The 15,579-nt window shown below is 41.6% G+C and overlaps 1 protein-coding gene and 1 pseudogene across 2 annotated transcripts in view; both read left to right on the plus strand.

Moving 5' to 3' along the window:
- Window positions 1-15,579, plus strand: part of STK39 (serine/threonine kinase 39) — a 259,098-nt gene that overhangs the window by 162,670 nt on the left and 80,849 nt on the right. For both annotated transcript variants that reach the window (XM_045575258.1, XM_036421465.2), the window contains one exon: window positions 736-803. In XM_045575258.1, coding sequence (XP_045431214.1) covers window positions 736-803 — 68 coding nt within the window. The remainder of the gene's footprint in view (window positions 1-735; window positions 804-15,579) is intronic.
- Window positions 14,489-14,589, plus strand: LOC118710097 (annotated as a pseudogene).

Consider the following 15,579-nt stretch of genomic DNA (forward strand, 5'->3'; position numbering starts at 1 on the left):
AATGAGTCAGAAGGCAGAGAGAGTAATCAGGAAAAGGCATTAGGATAACTTGGGATGTATAACGTGATGTGGGTTAGGCCTTATTTTCATATATACTAGTTCTCCCAGAAACCCTTTGAGACAGGTATCTATCCCCATTTTGTATATGGAGAAATAGGTTCAGAGAATGACTTGCCCACAGTTACATAGTGGTCAGTGGCAGGGCCACGGCTTGACTTGAAATCCCTTATTTTTCTACTCTTAACAGGAAGGGGTTGACAGGAGGAGGGGTAGGCTGTGTAGTGGAGGCATCATGACTGGTGATCTGTATTTAAGGAAAGAGGCTCGAGATGAGGATGGCACAAAAGATAAACAGTGGCCTAATCCGCTGGTTCCACCTTCCTCTGCATCCTGAGGCTTCAGGTGCCCAGACAGATCTCTGTGCATCACCACCACGGCCCAGTGGGGAACAGTCCATGGCTCTGGCTGCCAGGTGCCCCATTAAATGGCTGAGCCGCTGCCTTTGGACTTATTGTAATTTATAGCAACTGTTTGTAGGGCTCATGCTACAATAAAATATCAGTGGTCATAATCGACCTCCGCACAGAGGTCATCTGTGGCTAAATAAGACCAGCACCTGTAAAGATGTAGTTTTGAAATTTCCAGAAGGAAAAGGATGTACTAATCAAGGGATGTCATGATTTCATTTGTCTATTTCCTGGGTTTATGACACTGTTTGCTGTTTTGCTTTTAAAGGGCCTGCCTAACGCTAATGAGGACTACAGAGAAGGTTCTTGTGCTGTGAACCTCGTTTTAAGATTAAGGTAAGTAATATTGTTGTTCACTTTGCAATGCTTTTTGGGTAGTACAATATTCCGATCTCCTTCATTAACTTTTCATAGCATTAGCATAAAGTAAGAGTGCTAACTTCCTTGATTTCCTGGAGCAGCCAGTGTTCTCAGGACTAATTGCTCTCTTCTGGTTGCTTACTAAGAAACAGCAAGAAAACAGAGCACCATCTGAGTGTGTCTGCAGGCGCAATGCACCCTTCATTAACTTTTCTTTTCCTTGCCTTTTCATTCTCGGGTTTTTCTTTTTCTTTTTTACAATGCGAGATCACAGTAAGAGACTTTTAATGAGTTTCTTTCACACTTCAGCAGCCGGTCTCTGTCAGAAATAAACCATGCTTGTACTACAAGTGGCCTGTTCAGAACATTCTTCAGTGGCAGGTTTGATCAGCCACTGTGGAGAAATGACAGATCTGTTTTGAAATGGATACAAATATGGTGCCGGGCAGTGGAGTTCTTGTATCTACTGTGAATGAAAGCGCCTTCTGTGTCAAAGATTTTAAAATCTTAAGGTCCATGTTCTTTGTTAAGAATTTGGTGTCTCGGGACAAAAGTAATGTGCTTAAACTTAATTGTAAAGAACTGAATTTACCAGGTAAATCAGAATACGGGCACATCTTAGAAGGTATGTTAACATAAGTTGTATGCACTCTCCTTTGACAAACACATAAAGCGCATGGCTAATGGGCCATTTTCAGAGCTGTGGCTGTAAAAAAGCAGGTTCATTGTCAAGGTTTGTTTCTAGACCCTTGCGTTATCATTGTGGTCTGTCTGACGGCAGATTATCGTTGCCATACTCACACCTTCCTTCTGACGGCCGTTCACAACCTGCAGCACATTTTCTCGTCCTTCCTGGAGACTCTCACAACAACCCTCGGTGCAATTTAACTCAGCATTGATTTCCCAAGAAATCAAGAAGTGAAATTACCACAAGACTGTTTTCCTTATATTTGAAAGTAGCCTTCCTTCTGAGTTACAATTAGTGTATTTTGCGAGCCCTGAATAATGAAATAGCTCTTTCCCTTCTTATTTGACTTTGGAAGCAGGTACTCCTGTCATTTATTTGTCACTTGTTCATTTATTCATTCAGTCCACCTGAATTCATGAGAAACCCATGCTGGGCTCAGTGTTTGTCGTTGAGATGCAGAGGTGAGGCGACGGTGAAGGTCACAGTCTAGTCCGCTGAGTGTGCGGTGTTGGAAGTGACCTTCAGAATCCAGTCATCCAGTCTCCCACTTGGTTCATGCAGGAATCTTTCCTTTAGTGTCCCTTTTCTTTATTTACCCAGCCTCTGCACGTCCTTCAGCTCGCTGTTTTCCCAGGATCACCCCCATGAACATGAAAAGCTTTCATTGTGACAGTTCATCTTCCTCCTGAAGGTTCAGCTGACCCTCCTGTTTGGGATTTGGATGGGCTCAGATTTTGGCCCTCAGAGCAACTCTCAGACTCTCTGGATAATTCTCCTAAAGCGTGTGTTAAAATGAATGTTTTTACCCTTACCTTCAAATATTGTTTGGCGCTAGGTACTAGAACAATACAGGACTAATGCATTTCCTCATTTATCTGAAAGCCATTTGTCTATTTGCAAGGCTTTTTCTTCTCTTTTCTCAGGCAAAACAGTGCATGGAACTTCAGTCATGCTTCTCATAATATAGTTAGTTCTCTGTCCCCCTCATAATCCTGGATGTTCAACTTTATTGACATTTAGTCCACACTTCCTTTTGTTACCTTTTCCCTCTTGGATTTTGAGGGTGGTTTTCCTGAGTTTGTGGCTTATTTCACTACTCCTACAGGATGCTTTATGAAGTAATGAAACAGTGTGTATACACACAAACACACTTTATTTTGAAATCACAAGGAACATTAACATTAAAGGTTCTAAGAAAAGTCTTATAGGAAAGGAATTTATTGACTCTAAAGCCTATTTGACCTCAGAATTCTTTTCATGCAGTTGTTTTCCAGTTTAGCATTTTCCCTTTTAAATGTGGCACCTGTGTTTACATACAGGCCTCATGATGTGGTCTGAGCAGATTGAATACAGTAGTAAGATCATGTGATTTTTTTATTTTTTATTTTTTTTTTACAAATCACAAGCTGTCTTTTTCCTAAATCAGGCTAAGTTTTCATTGCCTTTTTTTTTTTTTTAAATATATTTTATTGATTTTGTACAGAGAGGAAGGGAGAGAGATAGAGAGCTAGAAATATCAATGAGAGAGAGTCATCAATCAGCTGCCTCTTGCACACCCCTACTGGGGATATGCCCGCATCCAAGGTACATGCCCTTGACCGGAATCGAACTTGAGTCCCTTCAGTCCCCAAGCCGACACTCTATCCATTGAGCCAAACCGGTTTCGGCAAGTTTTCATTGCCTTTTGAAATATCCATGTACCTTGGCAAATTAGTATGACCTAAAACTCAGACTAAACCTGATTTTGATTTTTTTCATTTGAAGGTCTATCAAGACTAATTCTGAAATGCAACATGTGTTTTAACATCCTCTGTCTCAACGTTATCACTATAATAATGAATCTATTGGTTCATTGCTTGCCCACCATACTTGATTGTCAATGTGTCATATTAGTTACAGTGTTTGGTTTATCATATCAGCAAGTGATGATATCCAATCTTTGACATCTTTATCCAAAACATTGATTAACATGTTCAGTAGTTCAAATAGGATAGAGCCTCTGGCATCTGGTAGAAACTGCTCACTGTCTTAAATGACTTTCAATAATTGCCTAGTATTTTATGATATAGTTGCTCAACCAGCACCAAATCCTATTAATTCCCCTGCCTTTTAGTGAATATTAACTATTCAGAAGGATGTCATAAAAGGATCTATTGGAAGTGGTGCTGAAATTAGACATGCTATAACGATGGTATTTTCCTGAATCTAACCACCTAGAAACATCTTCACAATATGGGAATGATTTTTATTTTATTTTCATACAAACATTTGTTTGTATACATTTGTATACACTTGTTTGTATATATCTCCCTCCTATAGTTTTATAAGGTCTTTCTTTAAATTAATGTGTTGTGTGTGTGTGTTTTTTTAATATTTGAGAACTTGTGACTCTCAGAATATACTGTTAGACCCCTTAAAGGGCAATCCTTGTACTTTAACTTGAGAAATAGCCTTTGAATGTGAAAGTTTAAATGCTATTAAGTTTTTGTGACCACTCTGTGCTGATAGTGTAAACAGCAAGTACAGCAAGTACATTTATTCTTTCTAAAATGTTTATTGAGCACCTTCTATGTGCACGGTACTATTCTAGGTGCTACGATACAACAGGGTGGGGGGATAACAAAATTTCTTGCCCTCTGAAAGCTTGCCTTTTGAAGGTGGAGAGAAGAACAATTCAAATATTTATATTCTATGTTATGATATGTAAAGTTCTCTGAGGATAGAAAGCACAGGGAGTGCTATTCTATGTTGAGGAAGGCATAGGAGTTTTCCACTGCTGTGTAACCAGTTACCACAAACTTAGCGGCTTAAAACAACACCCATTTACTATCAGTTTCTTTAGGTCAGAAGTCTGGGCACAGCTGAGATGGTTTCTCTGCTGTGTCTCATAAGGCTATAATTCAGGTTTGCTTGGAGCTCAAGGTCTTCCGGGCTCCTCTGGGTGTTGTCAGAATTCAGTTCCTTGCAGTTGTGGTCAGATGTCCTCACTCCTTCAGACACCTCATTCCACAGGTAGATCACAACTGACCTAGTTTCCCCCCCCCCCCAAGGGCCGTAAGAGACCCGCTCCCTTCTCCTCCATGGGCTCAGTCCCCCTGTTAAAGGTTGCAGCCCATTCTATCTAGGATAATCTCCCTTTTGAGGAAGTCAAAATTAGCCAATTTGGAACTTTTAATTACATCTGCAAGATCCCTTCACCTTTTCCACATAACACAACTTACCGGTGGAATGGCAGCCCATCACATCTAAAGACCTCACTCACTCTCAGGGGAGAGGATTGTGCAGGACATGTACACCTTGGTGCAGGGCATATTGGAGGCCATTCTAAAATCCTGCCTTCCACAGAAGGGTGCTCTGAATTCTGTGGCATTTGAGCAGACCACTGATGGAACTGAGGATTCAAGCAATAAGTTGTTTGGAGGAAAAGAGTTCTGTGCAAACAGTGATTGCAAAGGTTCTGAGAGGGGAGCATGTCACTTCAGTTATAAAACAGCCCAGGGTCCCAGCAAGACCGAGTGGTAGGGGTGAGATCAGAGAGCTGGCAGGGGCTGAAGTGTGTAGCACCGTGAAGCCTGTGGTGAACACTTTGGATTTCTCTGTCAGTGGGTGGAGACCATTGGAGGTTTGTGAGCAGGAGAGTGATACGTGAGTTAAATTTTACAATGAGCACTGTGGTGGCTTTATGGAGAGACCCTTTAGGTGGGAGCAGGGGCGGTGATGTGACCTGGACCAGGGTGGGCGGAGTAATGGAGGTATACCAATTATTAACTCAGAGATTACTCAAGGTTTAGGGCTTGAAAATATGGATGTACGGAGTTGCTGTTTCCTGAGTTGAGGTTGCAGGTTGGGGTAGAATCCAGAGTTCAAGTTCAGATATGGTAAATTTGGGCTGTCTAGTGGATATCTGTGATAATATAGGGCAGCGGTCACCAGCTGGTGGTCCTTAATGTATGAAAGGTTGGAGACCACTGATATGGGTGCATGAGTCTAGATTTCAAAGGAAATGTCTTGCTGGGCTATAAATACATTTGAGAATTGTTGTTACTTGCGGTATTTAAAGCTCTGAAAATTATATGTGCTCACCTAAGGAGTGATGAGGGTAAAGGAGATAGTGGTGTGGTGTACTCTTAGGCGGTATATGGATGAGGAGCCATCGCCTGATTGGCAAGGAGAGGCTGATGATGCAGAGGAGAGCACAGAGGAGCATCTCAGGAAAAGAGCAGTGAAAAGCTGCCTCTATTAATAGACCAAGTACAGTAGGAACTGAGAATTCACCATTGTATCTGGCAAAATATAGCACATCCTTGACCTTGGCAAGAGTTGTTTCATTGGAGTGATAGGGACAAAGGCCTGATTGAATGGGGTTCAAGGCAGAGTAGCAAGAGAGAACATGAGGCAATAATGATAGATAACTTGTTAGTACATCTAACTCTAGCTAGAAAATTGCTATGTACAGGGGACTAAAGAAATGGGTAGTAGTTCAATGTGAATATAAGGTGAAGGGAGGTTTTTTTTTTTGTTGTTGTTGTTTTAAAGCATTATTTACAGATTAATGGGAATGATCCAACAGAGAAGGAAAAACGGAATGAGAGAGGAGATATGGTAAGACTGGTGTCCTCAGGTGGGTGGGAAGGATGATTCCTAGGTGTGCCGTAGATGTCAGACTAAGTGGCATGGAAAGCTCCCCTGTTGGACTGTGCAGCCACCACAGGGAGGGCAGGCAGAGGTACATGGAGATCGGTGGACTTGGAAGGGGCATGAGGAAATCCTCTGCTGTTGCTTCTATTTTTGTAGTAAAATAAGGCATGCCGTCATTTGAGAGTGAGGAAGGAAAAGATGGTCAAGGTTTGAAAAATGGGGAGGTTATTGTGTAGGGCAGTGGTCGGCAAACTGCGGCACACGAGCCACATGCAGCTTGCAAGCTACGGTTTGCCGCTCTGTTGACTAATGAGTTTACCGACCACTGACCTAGACTCTTGATTCCAATCATTAGAGGTTGTTGTTGTTCCTTGTGTTAAGCCCCTATCCCAGTGGTCAGCAAACTCATTAGTCAACACAGAGGCAAACCGTGGCTCGCGAGCTGCATGTGGCTTGAGAGCCGCAGTTTGCCGACCACTGGTGTAGGTGAGCTGGAGAGTAAAGTTCCCATGGCAATGTGGATGATGAACATGCTACACCAGGAATCACTTGAGTGTAATGATTGTGAGGTCTCCACATAAATGTGTGTGTTGAAACAGAAACGCAACATTTAAAACACTTACAGAGACAATGGAATACTATGTGGTTGTAAAAATGTAGGCACTGTTTTTTGTTTTTTTACAACAGCAGGGATGGACCTGGAGTTTATTATGCTAAGCGAAAAATAAGCCAGTCAGAGAAAGACAAATATACCATGATCTCACTTATATGTGGGATTTAAGGAACAAAATAAAACAACGAACAAAATAGGTCCAGAGTTAAGGATGCATGGACAGGCTGACAGACCTTAGAGGGGAAGACGGGAAGGGATTAACCAATCAACTCTTATGTCTATATGCACAACCAATGGACACAGACAGTAGTGTGATAAAGGCCTGGGGTGGGCAGGGGCTGGGTGGAGGGGGACAAACGGGAAGGAATGGGGACATCTGTAATACTGTCAACAATATAGATAGGTAGGTAGGTAGGTAGGCAGGCAGATAGATAAGGGTTTGTGTGAGCACACCCTTAGGCCCTAGTTTTACAAACACCGTTTAAATCCTATAGAAATGTGGGTTATAGGATTATTCTCAGTAATCTCTGTGTGCAAGGTGGCAGTTTCTTGCCCTCTTCTCTCAACACCAGCAGCCACTCATAAGTCCTAGTTCTTTCTCTTATGACCTGCAAAGTTACATGCTTATTGAGGATCAGAAACCTGCCTCCCAGTGTTGGCCTCTGCCATTCAATTTCCTCATGTCCATTCCCCATGTGAAGTTCACTCTGGGTCACTTGTGCCACCTCTGGGCCCAGATAAGCTGTCTCCGGAGCCCGTCTGCAGGAGACGAAGCGGGAGGTGGTTGTGGCCAGTGTTGACCAGATTTTAGAAACTTCATGCCCCCTTTTGTATCCTCCTCATTTCTTTTCGTCTCCACATCAAGATTCTGATATATGTGTATATGTGTATATAAATGAACACACACCTTTACCCTCCCTCTGTGTTTGCAAGTCACTGGTCTAGGCAATGTGTGGCTATCGGGTATTGGGAAACAGTGCACTTGCCTTTCTTATCCCCTGAGGTCATGAGGGCATGACGTTTATGCATGTTAATGCTTTACAAGCTAGCGCAGTAGTCGGCAAACTCATTAGTCAACAGAGCAGTAAACTGAGGCTCCTGAGCCGCATGTGGCTCGCGAGCTACAGTTTGCTGACCACTGGGCTAATGGATAGGGACTTCAGGTCAAGCCAGCCTTTCATCAGTTCTTAACTAATGCTGTAGGGTGGCTGCCCCCTCCACCTCTGGGAAAGGGCATTCTGAGATTTTGATGTAGCATTTTGCACACCTACCAGCTAGGAATGTGTCCCCATCCGCCTCAGTCTCCCAGGGAGCCAGGTAAATCTCACCTTTATTCTGTAAGTAGCACAATGGGAAATATTTTACTTTTCAAAATATCAGATTCTATAAGAAATGACTGATACGTAGTAGCTAAAAGTAGCATATTTATTTCTTCATTTTTTCCCATTCATTTCTGGTGATCACTGGCAAAAGACCGAGGAGGTAAAAGCTAATTTCTTCCTTAGAAAAAAATATTATACTGCTTTAACTTGCTTATAAAACTGACCGATTGTTCTATATGAGGTTGGAGAGAAAGGATTAGACCTTAGGTCTCGAAGTTAAATGCTGGATGGAAATACCTCAAACTTAGATTTTTCTGTACTTTCCTGCAAATGTTCTGTTGTCCATTGTGCATATGGTAATGCCACCTATATTAATTTTTTTAAAAAAATACCGAGTATTGTAAAGTTAGGTACAAGGTAAGGAAATCCTCTTGAACACAGCTCAGGAGGAAAATACCAAGTGTGCCCCCTCAGAATTTATGTACTGTCAGTAGGGGGCAGTACAATTTCTGGGTTGAGCTAAACATTGTACCAATATTTTGCCATGAGTATATATTTTTTCATAAAACAGGATAGCTATGTATTTGACTTAAAACGTGTTTTTTAGAATCAGGCTCAGTAATTTGGAAACACGATGAACTTAGTTAAATGGTTAGTTCCTTCGTGGCAGATGCTGTTCATACTTTGACAGCTCAGCCATGTGGACTGCAGCTACATTTTGCTGAAGGCAGCCATGCCAGTTGTTGTCATGCATAGATGCTCTGGATAGAATAGCCCAGTCATCGGCAAACTCATTAGTCAACAGAGCCACAGTTTGCCGGCCACTGGCAGAGCCCATCCATTTGCTCACAGTGAACTTCCTTGACGGGCCAGGGAAAGACCCCAGGACAACAAAACAGTTTTTCTGCTCAAAGGGAAAAACTACCTTTAGAAAATGCTATCTATTTTAACATTAATCCTTCCACATGACAGTATCACCTAATTTGATTTATTATTTGACTTAATAAATTAAAATTTCATAAGGAAAGTTGAATTTGATAAAAACAATATCGATTACTGCTTTAACATCAGAATGCCTGCCTTCCAATTCCATATCCTTGTCACTCATGAGGGATTATAATTCTTAATTTTTTTCTCTAGCTTTCGAAATCAGGTTAATTGCATAATCTTGCTAGTCAAGTGGTTTGAAGGCTTGATTACTTTCCCTCCAAAAGGTTAAGTAGTATAGGCATGGTGTCCAATCATGGCAATGCTTTCAAGTACATGTTGGTTTTTTCCCCCCGGCAAACTACTTATTTATGGATTTTTTTTTAGTGCAAGGCTTTATTGAAAATCCAAAGATAAGTAAGACAGGGTTTTTGTGTTCAAAGAGCTTACCGTGTAGGCGGAGAGATCATACCCTGCACAAATGACTCCAGCAGAAGGTAGAGACTGGTAAATGCAATAAGACGGATGAAAAGAAGAGCTGTGGGTAGTTAAAGGAAGGTGAGAGCCCTTTTCCCTGAATGCTACCTTTGGGTTACTTGTTCCCATGGTAACCAGAGTTTATTTTTTTCACCATCCAGATTTTGAGAAGAGTAATGGTTACTGAATCCAGGGGTGGCAATGTCAGGCCTTATCAGACTTACATTATTTCTGAGATGATCGTGTTTGTTTTCCAGGAGTGGAGTGTGTTATCATGTAGGCAACACATTACTAGAAATCCGGTTCTTTAATATGAAAAATATTATACTTGGCATTTCATTGAATGTTTTGAATGTTCTGTTTTGGTCAATTTCCACTTCTTTGAGGATTGAAGTCCTCATCCCACCTCCTGGCTTATTGTCAGACCCTTCGCAAAGCTGACGCTCCTGCCCCGTACCAGGCACCGGACGAGCACTATGTGCGCTTCTGTTTAACCATCCCAAAACCTCCACAGCATCGGTACTGCCACTGACAGCTCACAGCTGAGGAGATCAGGGTGTGAAGCCAGGGCAGTATCTGTCCGGTGCTGTGCAGCTCAGACGGAGCAGAGACGGGTCTTGAACTCAGGTCTGTTTAACACGCCGGTCCTGGCTCTTTCCCCACTGACCCTGCAGCCTTGTTCTATCAGTTCTGTTTTGAATGCAGCAAGAAACTCACGTACTTCTGCGATCACTACGTGTTCCTGTCTTTTCACTCACGTTTCACAGAAATGTTCTTTGAAGAGTGTTTCCTGATAAGCTCATCATTAGATATTATGACAGGAATACCTGAAAATATTTTGGGGGAAATGCTAAGGATGATGAGGCAATGAGCGGCCGACATTTGTCGTGTTTCATAATTTTGAAAGCACTGACACATCACTTGCCCAATTTAATTTTCCTTTCACCCTGAGTTTGTTGCCCACAGATTGCAAGAAAGATTGGAAATGTTAAGTCACTTTTCAAAGCTAGAACACCCAGGTTGGAAACTGGATCTTCTGATGTTGATTTAGTGTTGTTGATGGTATAGTTCAGGGAGATAGAATAAGCACAGATGACATGGAGTGGTATAGGGTTGTGGGCCTTTTGCACATACGAAATATTTCTGCTAGTAAGCATACTAAAGGAAGACAGATTTATATGCAGAAAAACATGGTAATGTCAGGGAAGCAAAATAGAAGAATTAAAAATCATTTATTGTGAAATGTCATTTTTTTCTGACAATGGAGCAGGAAGATATTTGTGAGTACCAATATATTTAGCAATAGGGAATGTTAGAGTTGTTAAAATTTTAAGCAATATTTGGTCATCTTAGAATTTTAGAAAAGCAAAATAAATTAAAAGAAAAATAAGAACAAGTGAAATCCTTCCTAATCTCACTACCCTAAGATACATCATTATTAGCCTCCTGATAAATATTCTTCTAGTCTTGTATAAAACACTTGTTATTGTATAGTCTAGATTTTTAAGATGTTACTATGAGCCCTGGCCAGATAGCTCGGTTGGTTAGAGCATTGTCCCGATACACCACGGCTGCAGGTTGGATCCCCAGACAGGGCACATACAAGAGTCAGCCAATGAAGGCATAAATAAGTGGAACAACAAAATCAATGTTTCTCTCTCTCCCCCCCCCTCTTCCTCCCTGCCTCTCTCCCTTCTCCTTTCCCTTTCCCTCACTCTAAAAACCAATCAGTTTAAAAAAAACAAAAAAAAGATTGTGTAAATATTTTACTTATTTTTATTAAACACAGTGTTTTATAAGCTTTATTCGGTAATGTCTTTGATATCTGTTTATATCAATGAGTATAAATAAATCCACACAATCCTTTTAAGTGGCTGCCTTATATTTTGACTGAATGTGACAAAACATATTATTTAAAAAGTATTATTTGATACCTAGAGTTCCCAGTTTTTAAGAATAGCAACAAGTAAAAGCTTATGCATGCAATAATGATGGTTGAAAACTGCCCCATAGGAAAATCCCTTCCAGCACTGAGTTTTGACCGTGGTGAAATGCTCAGACTTTGAGAAACCTGGAGCTACATGACAAAGCACAGCATCCAGGCACCTGGGGATCATAAGGGCTGCTTGTGACTCTGGTGGACAGAGGTGTCACTATCCAGGCAGCATCTGACACCCCTTCCTCGCCCTGCAGGAGGGCTGCGTTCTAAGAGCAGCATTTCAATGAGGGCACTGCACTGAAGCCTCCAACATGAAATGTTATGGAGTGTCCCCTACTCACCAACGATGAACACAAACATAGGATTCCATTTGCCACCGTTCTTTGGGGTTCTCCCCTCTAGTGCATATTCTTTCAGAAATCCTCCCTGGCTGTTTTCTGGCCTTAGAGAAAGTGTCATGTGACATGTAACAGTTGGAGAAATGAGAGATTGTCTTTGCAAGCATGTCAAAACTCGCAGCCTGCGGACCACACGTTTGACATGCTTATAGCCTTATGCAATGCCTAGCTTGGGACAGACCCTTAATAAATGTGTATTACCGAGTGCCAGCTGATGGATTCTTAACTAAGGGCATGTCTCACAAACTGTCAGTGTCAAGATGCTGCACAGGACCAGCTCTTTCTGATGCAGTAGAAATGTGTACAAAAATGTATACAGGAAATTTCCACTAGATTCTTTATGATCATCCCCAAGTAAGATAATACTTTGGACATAATATCTTATTTTTTTAAAAGCATGTGGACTCCAGGCTGTAAGAATTGTGAGACGTAATTTTGGTGGCAGTGATATAAAAAGTTGTACTAATCGATGATCCCTACAGTGTCCTCTGCCCTTCCTACACACCCAGCTGGATTACTCCTGCAGTGGTCAGCAAACTCGTAGTCGACAGAGTTAAATATCAACAGTACAACGATTGAAATTTCTTTTCAGAGCCAAATTTTTTAAACGTAAACTTCTTCTAACGCCACTTCTTCGAAATAGACTCCACACTCAAGGGGCCAAAGAGCCGCATGTGGCTCTCGAGCTGCAGTTTGATGACCACTGCTTTAGGCTGTCTAAAAGTGGAAGCTTTCCTGCCCCTGGCGAGCTTACCCATAACTGCAGCTCTGAGATTAGCTGTTATGTATCCTCAGAGAACTGCAGTGAATTGTGCACGGTCACATGACCAGTCACTGTCCATGCCAGGAACAGCACCCCAACATCCACCCACCCAGGAGTAGCCTCCTTGCTCTCCTCTCTCATTATAAGCTCCCCCTGCTCCGGCTGGCTGCTTCCTGGACTAATCGTGTGGTCCCATCTCTGGGACTTGCACATCTCTCCTGAACTCTTCTTTTTCGTGAGCTTTTTAATGTCATTGCACAGATAGACATGAAGAGGAAACATCTGGAAAGTAGTGGGTACCATAAATAGCTTTGGTGGCATTGAAGTCGGTGTTAATTACGTGCTACCTTGGTTGTTGACAGCCCAAAAAATTCACAAATGCCCCAGTGGTTCAAGTTACCCTCTCTGACTGTGTCGAGGCTGTCTCCCTCACCCTTTTTTATATATTCTACATTTCCTGGCTGCCACTCTTAGCATTCTAAAAACTCTCGGCTCTTGGCTCTGGTTTTATTGGGGGAAGGTTGTCTCTTAGGACATGTCCTCTTGATCAGAGCTGAATAATTCTGAGGACTGTTTGCACAGTTATTTCTGTTCTCAGTTACCAGGTCCCTGGAGATAATGAGCGGTAAGATCCCTCTCTCGGAATGTTGAAGGTAACGAGCAGCTTTCAGCTTGGGGGCTTTCTTTGCATTAACATTTCTTTCCCCATTGAAACCAGACTTCTTGGAATATACGTCCAACTTTTTATTTTGCAATTCCCAGAGTTGTAGAAAACTTTGTTCTTCCACGGTTGTTAACTGGTGGTGTAGTGGGAAATCTCTGCGCTCAGTGAGAGTCATTGGATGGTCTTCGTATTCGTTTCCTATCTCTGCCTTAAGAGATTACCATGCACCAAGAGGCTTAAAACAGCCAGCGTATTATCCGCAGGCTGTCAGGCAGAGTCTAACCCAGACTCAGTGGGCTGTGTCCCTTTCAGAGGCTCTGGAGAAGCTGTTTCCTGGACTTTGGGTTGAAGAATTTTTTTTTTATTATTTTTTTATTTTTTATTTTTTATTTTTTTTAGAGCAGTTTTAGGTTTACACCAAAATTGAGAGGAAGGTATAGAGACTTCTCATGGTCAAGGCACATGCCTGGGTTGCAAACTTGATCCCCAGTGGGGGCGTGCAGGAGGCAGCAGATTGATGTTCTCTCTCATCTATGTTTCTCTCTCCCTTCCTCTCCCTTCCTCTCTCTGAAATCAATAAAAACATTTTTTAAAAAAGAATGGCCAAACTGTCTTTCAAAATTGCTGTACCATTCTATGTTCCACCAGCAGTGAGTGAGCATTCTTGTTGCTTCCCATTCTCTTCAGTGTTTATTGGTGGTGGCATCGTTGCCAATGTTCTAGATTTTGGCCCTTCTAATAGGTGTGTAATGATATCTCATTGTTAATTTGCATTTCCCTGATGACATACGATGTTCCACATCTTCTCACATGCTTATTTGCCACCTGTATACCTCCTTTGGTGAGATATTTAAGTATTTGGCCCAGTGCTTGCTTCAGCAGCACGTGTACTAAAACCAGTGGCCCAGTGTATGAAATTTGTGTGTGGGTTGGTCCCTAGGCCTCGCCTGTGATCAGGGCCATCTTCCCTGGCTGTCCCGCCCCCTGCCACCACCCACTCCCCGTTCCTCCTTCACCATTGGAGCCTGACGGCCAGCAGGGAGGGACTGAGAGGTCGGCTGTTCTTGGCCTGCCTCTACCCGCATCCTCTGCCACCCACCTCCAGTTCTCCATTTGCCATTGGGCGATGGGAGCCTGTTGGCTAGGGAAAAGGACCAAACAGGAGGTCCGTGTACCTGATAGTGACTGGTTGAGCAGTCATTCTGGTTGTTCTGCTATTAGGGTCAATTTGCATATTACCCTTTTATTATATAGGATTGGAATGATACAGAGAAGATTAGCCTGGCCCTTTTGCAAGGATGACAGGCAAATGTGTAAAGCATTCCATATTTAAAAAAATAAAGTAATAAAAGATTTGGCCCAGTTTTCTTTTCTTTTTTCTCTTTGTTTTCTTATCATTGAGTTTCAAGATGAGAAACTCAATGTATGTTTTAGACCATTGTCCTTTATCACATATGTCTTTTGCAAATGATTTAATGAAGTCCAGATTATCAATTATTTCTTTCATGGATTGTGCCTTTGGTATTGTATTTAAAAAGGCATCATTGTACCCAAGGTCCTTTATGTTTTCTCCCAACAGTTTACAGTTTTGCATTTTACATTTAGGCCTATAATCCATTTTGAGTTAACTTTTATGACGGGTGCAAGGTTTGTGTTCTTTTGCATGTATATATCCTATTGTTCAAGTACCATATTTGCTTCAATCTATTGTCTTTGCTCCTTTGGCAAAGATGAGTGGACTATATTTATAGAGTATATTTGTTTCACTAATACCACACTATCTTGATTATTGCAGCTTTATAATAAGTCTTAAAGTTGGGTAGTGACAGTCCTTCAACTTTGTTCTTCTTCTTTAATATTTTATTAACTATTCTGGGTCTTTTGCTTCTCCATGTAAACTTTAGAGTAAGTTTGTTGAAATCCACAAAATAACTTACTGGGATTTTTTTATCAGAATTGCATTGAATCTCATTGAGAACTAACATCTTGACAATATGGTGGGTTATTTTTTGTTTTTTGTTTTGTTTTTATCTAGGAACATGGAATATATCTCCATTTATTTAGTTCTTTAATTTCTTAGTTTTGTAGTTTCTCTTGTATGGATCTTATACATATACAATTGTTCATATAATACAGTAATAATAATAATCCTATTTAATAAAAGGCTAATATGCAAATTGATTGAACAGCTGAACAACTGGTCACTATGACGAACACTGACCACCAGGGGGCAGACGCTCAATGCAGGAGCTGCTCCCCAGTGGTCAGTGTGCTCACACAGGGCTAAAGGCTAGTGAGCACAGTGGCAGTGGCACTAAGGATG

Source organism: Pipistrellus kuhlii, unplaced genomic scaffold, assembly GCF_014108245.1.
Source record: "Pipistrellus kuhlii isolate mPipKuh1 unplaced genomic scaffold, mPipKuh1.p scaffold_m20_p_7, whole genome shotgun sequence".
Taxonomy (NCBI): Eukaryota; Metazoa; Chordata; class Mammalia; order Chiroptera; family Vespertilionidae; genus Pipistrellus; species Pipistrellus kuhlii.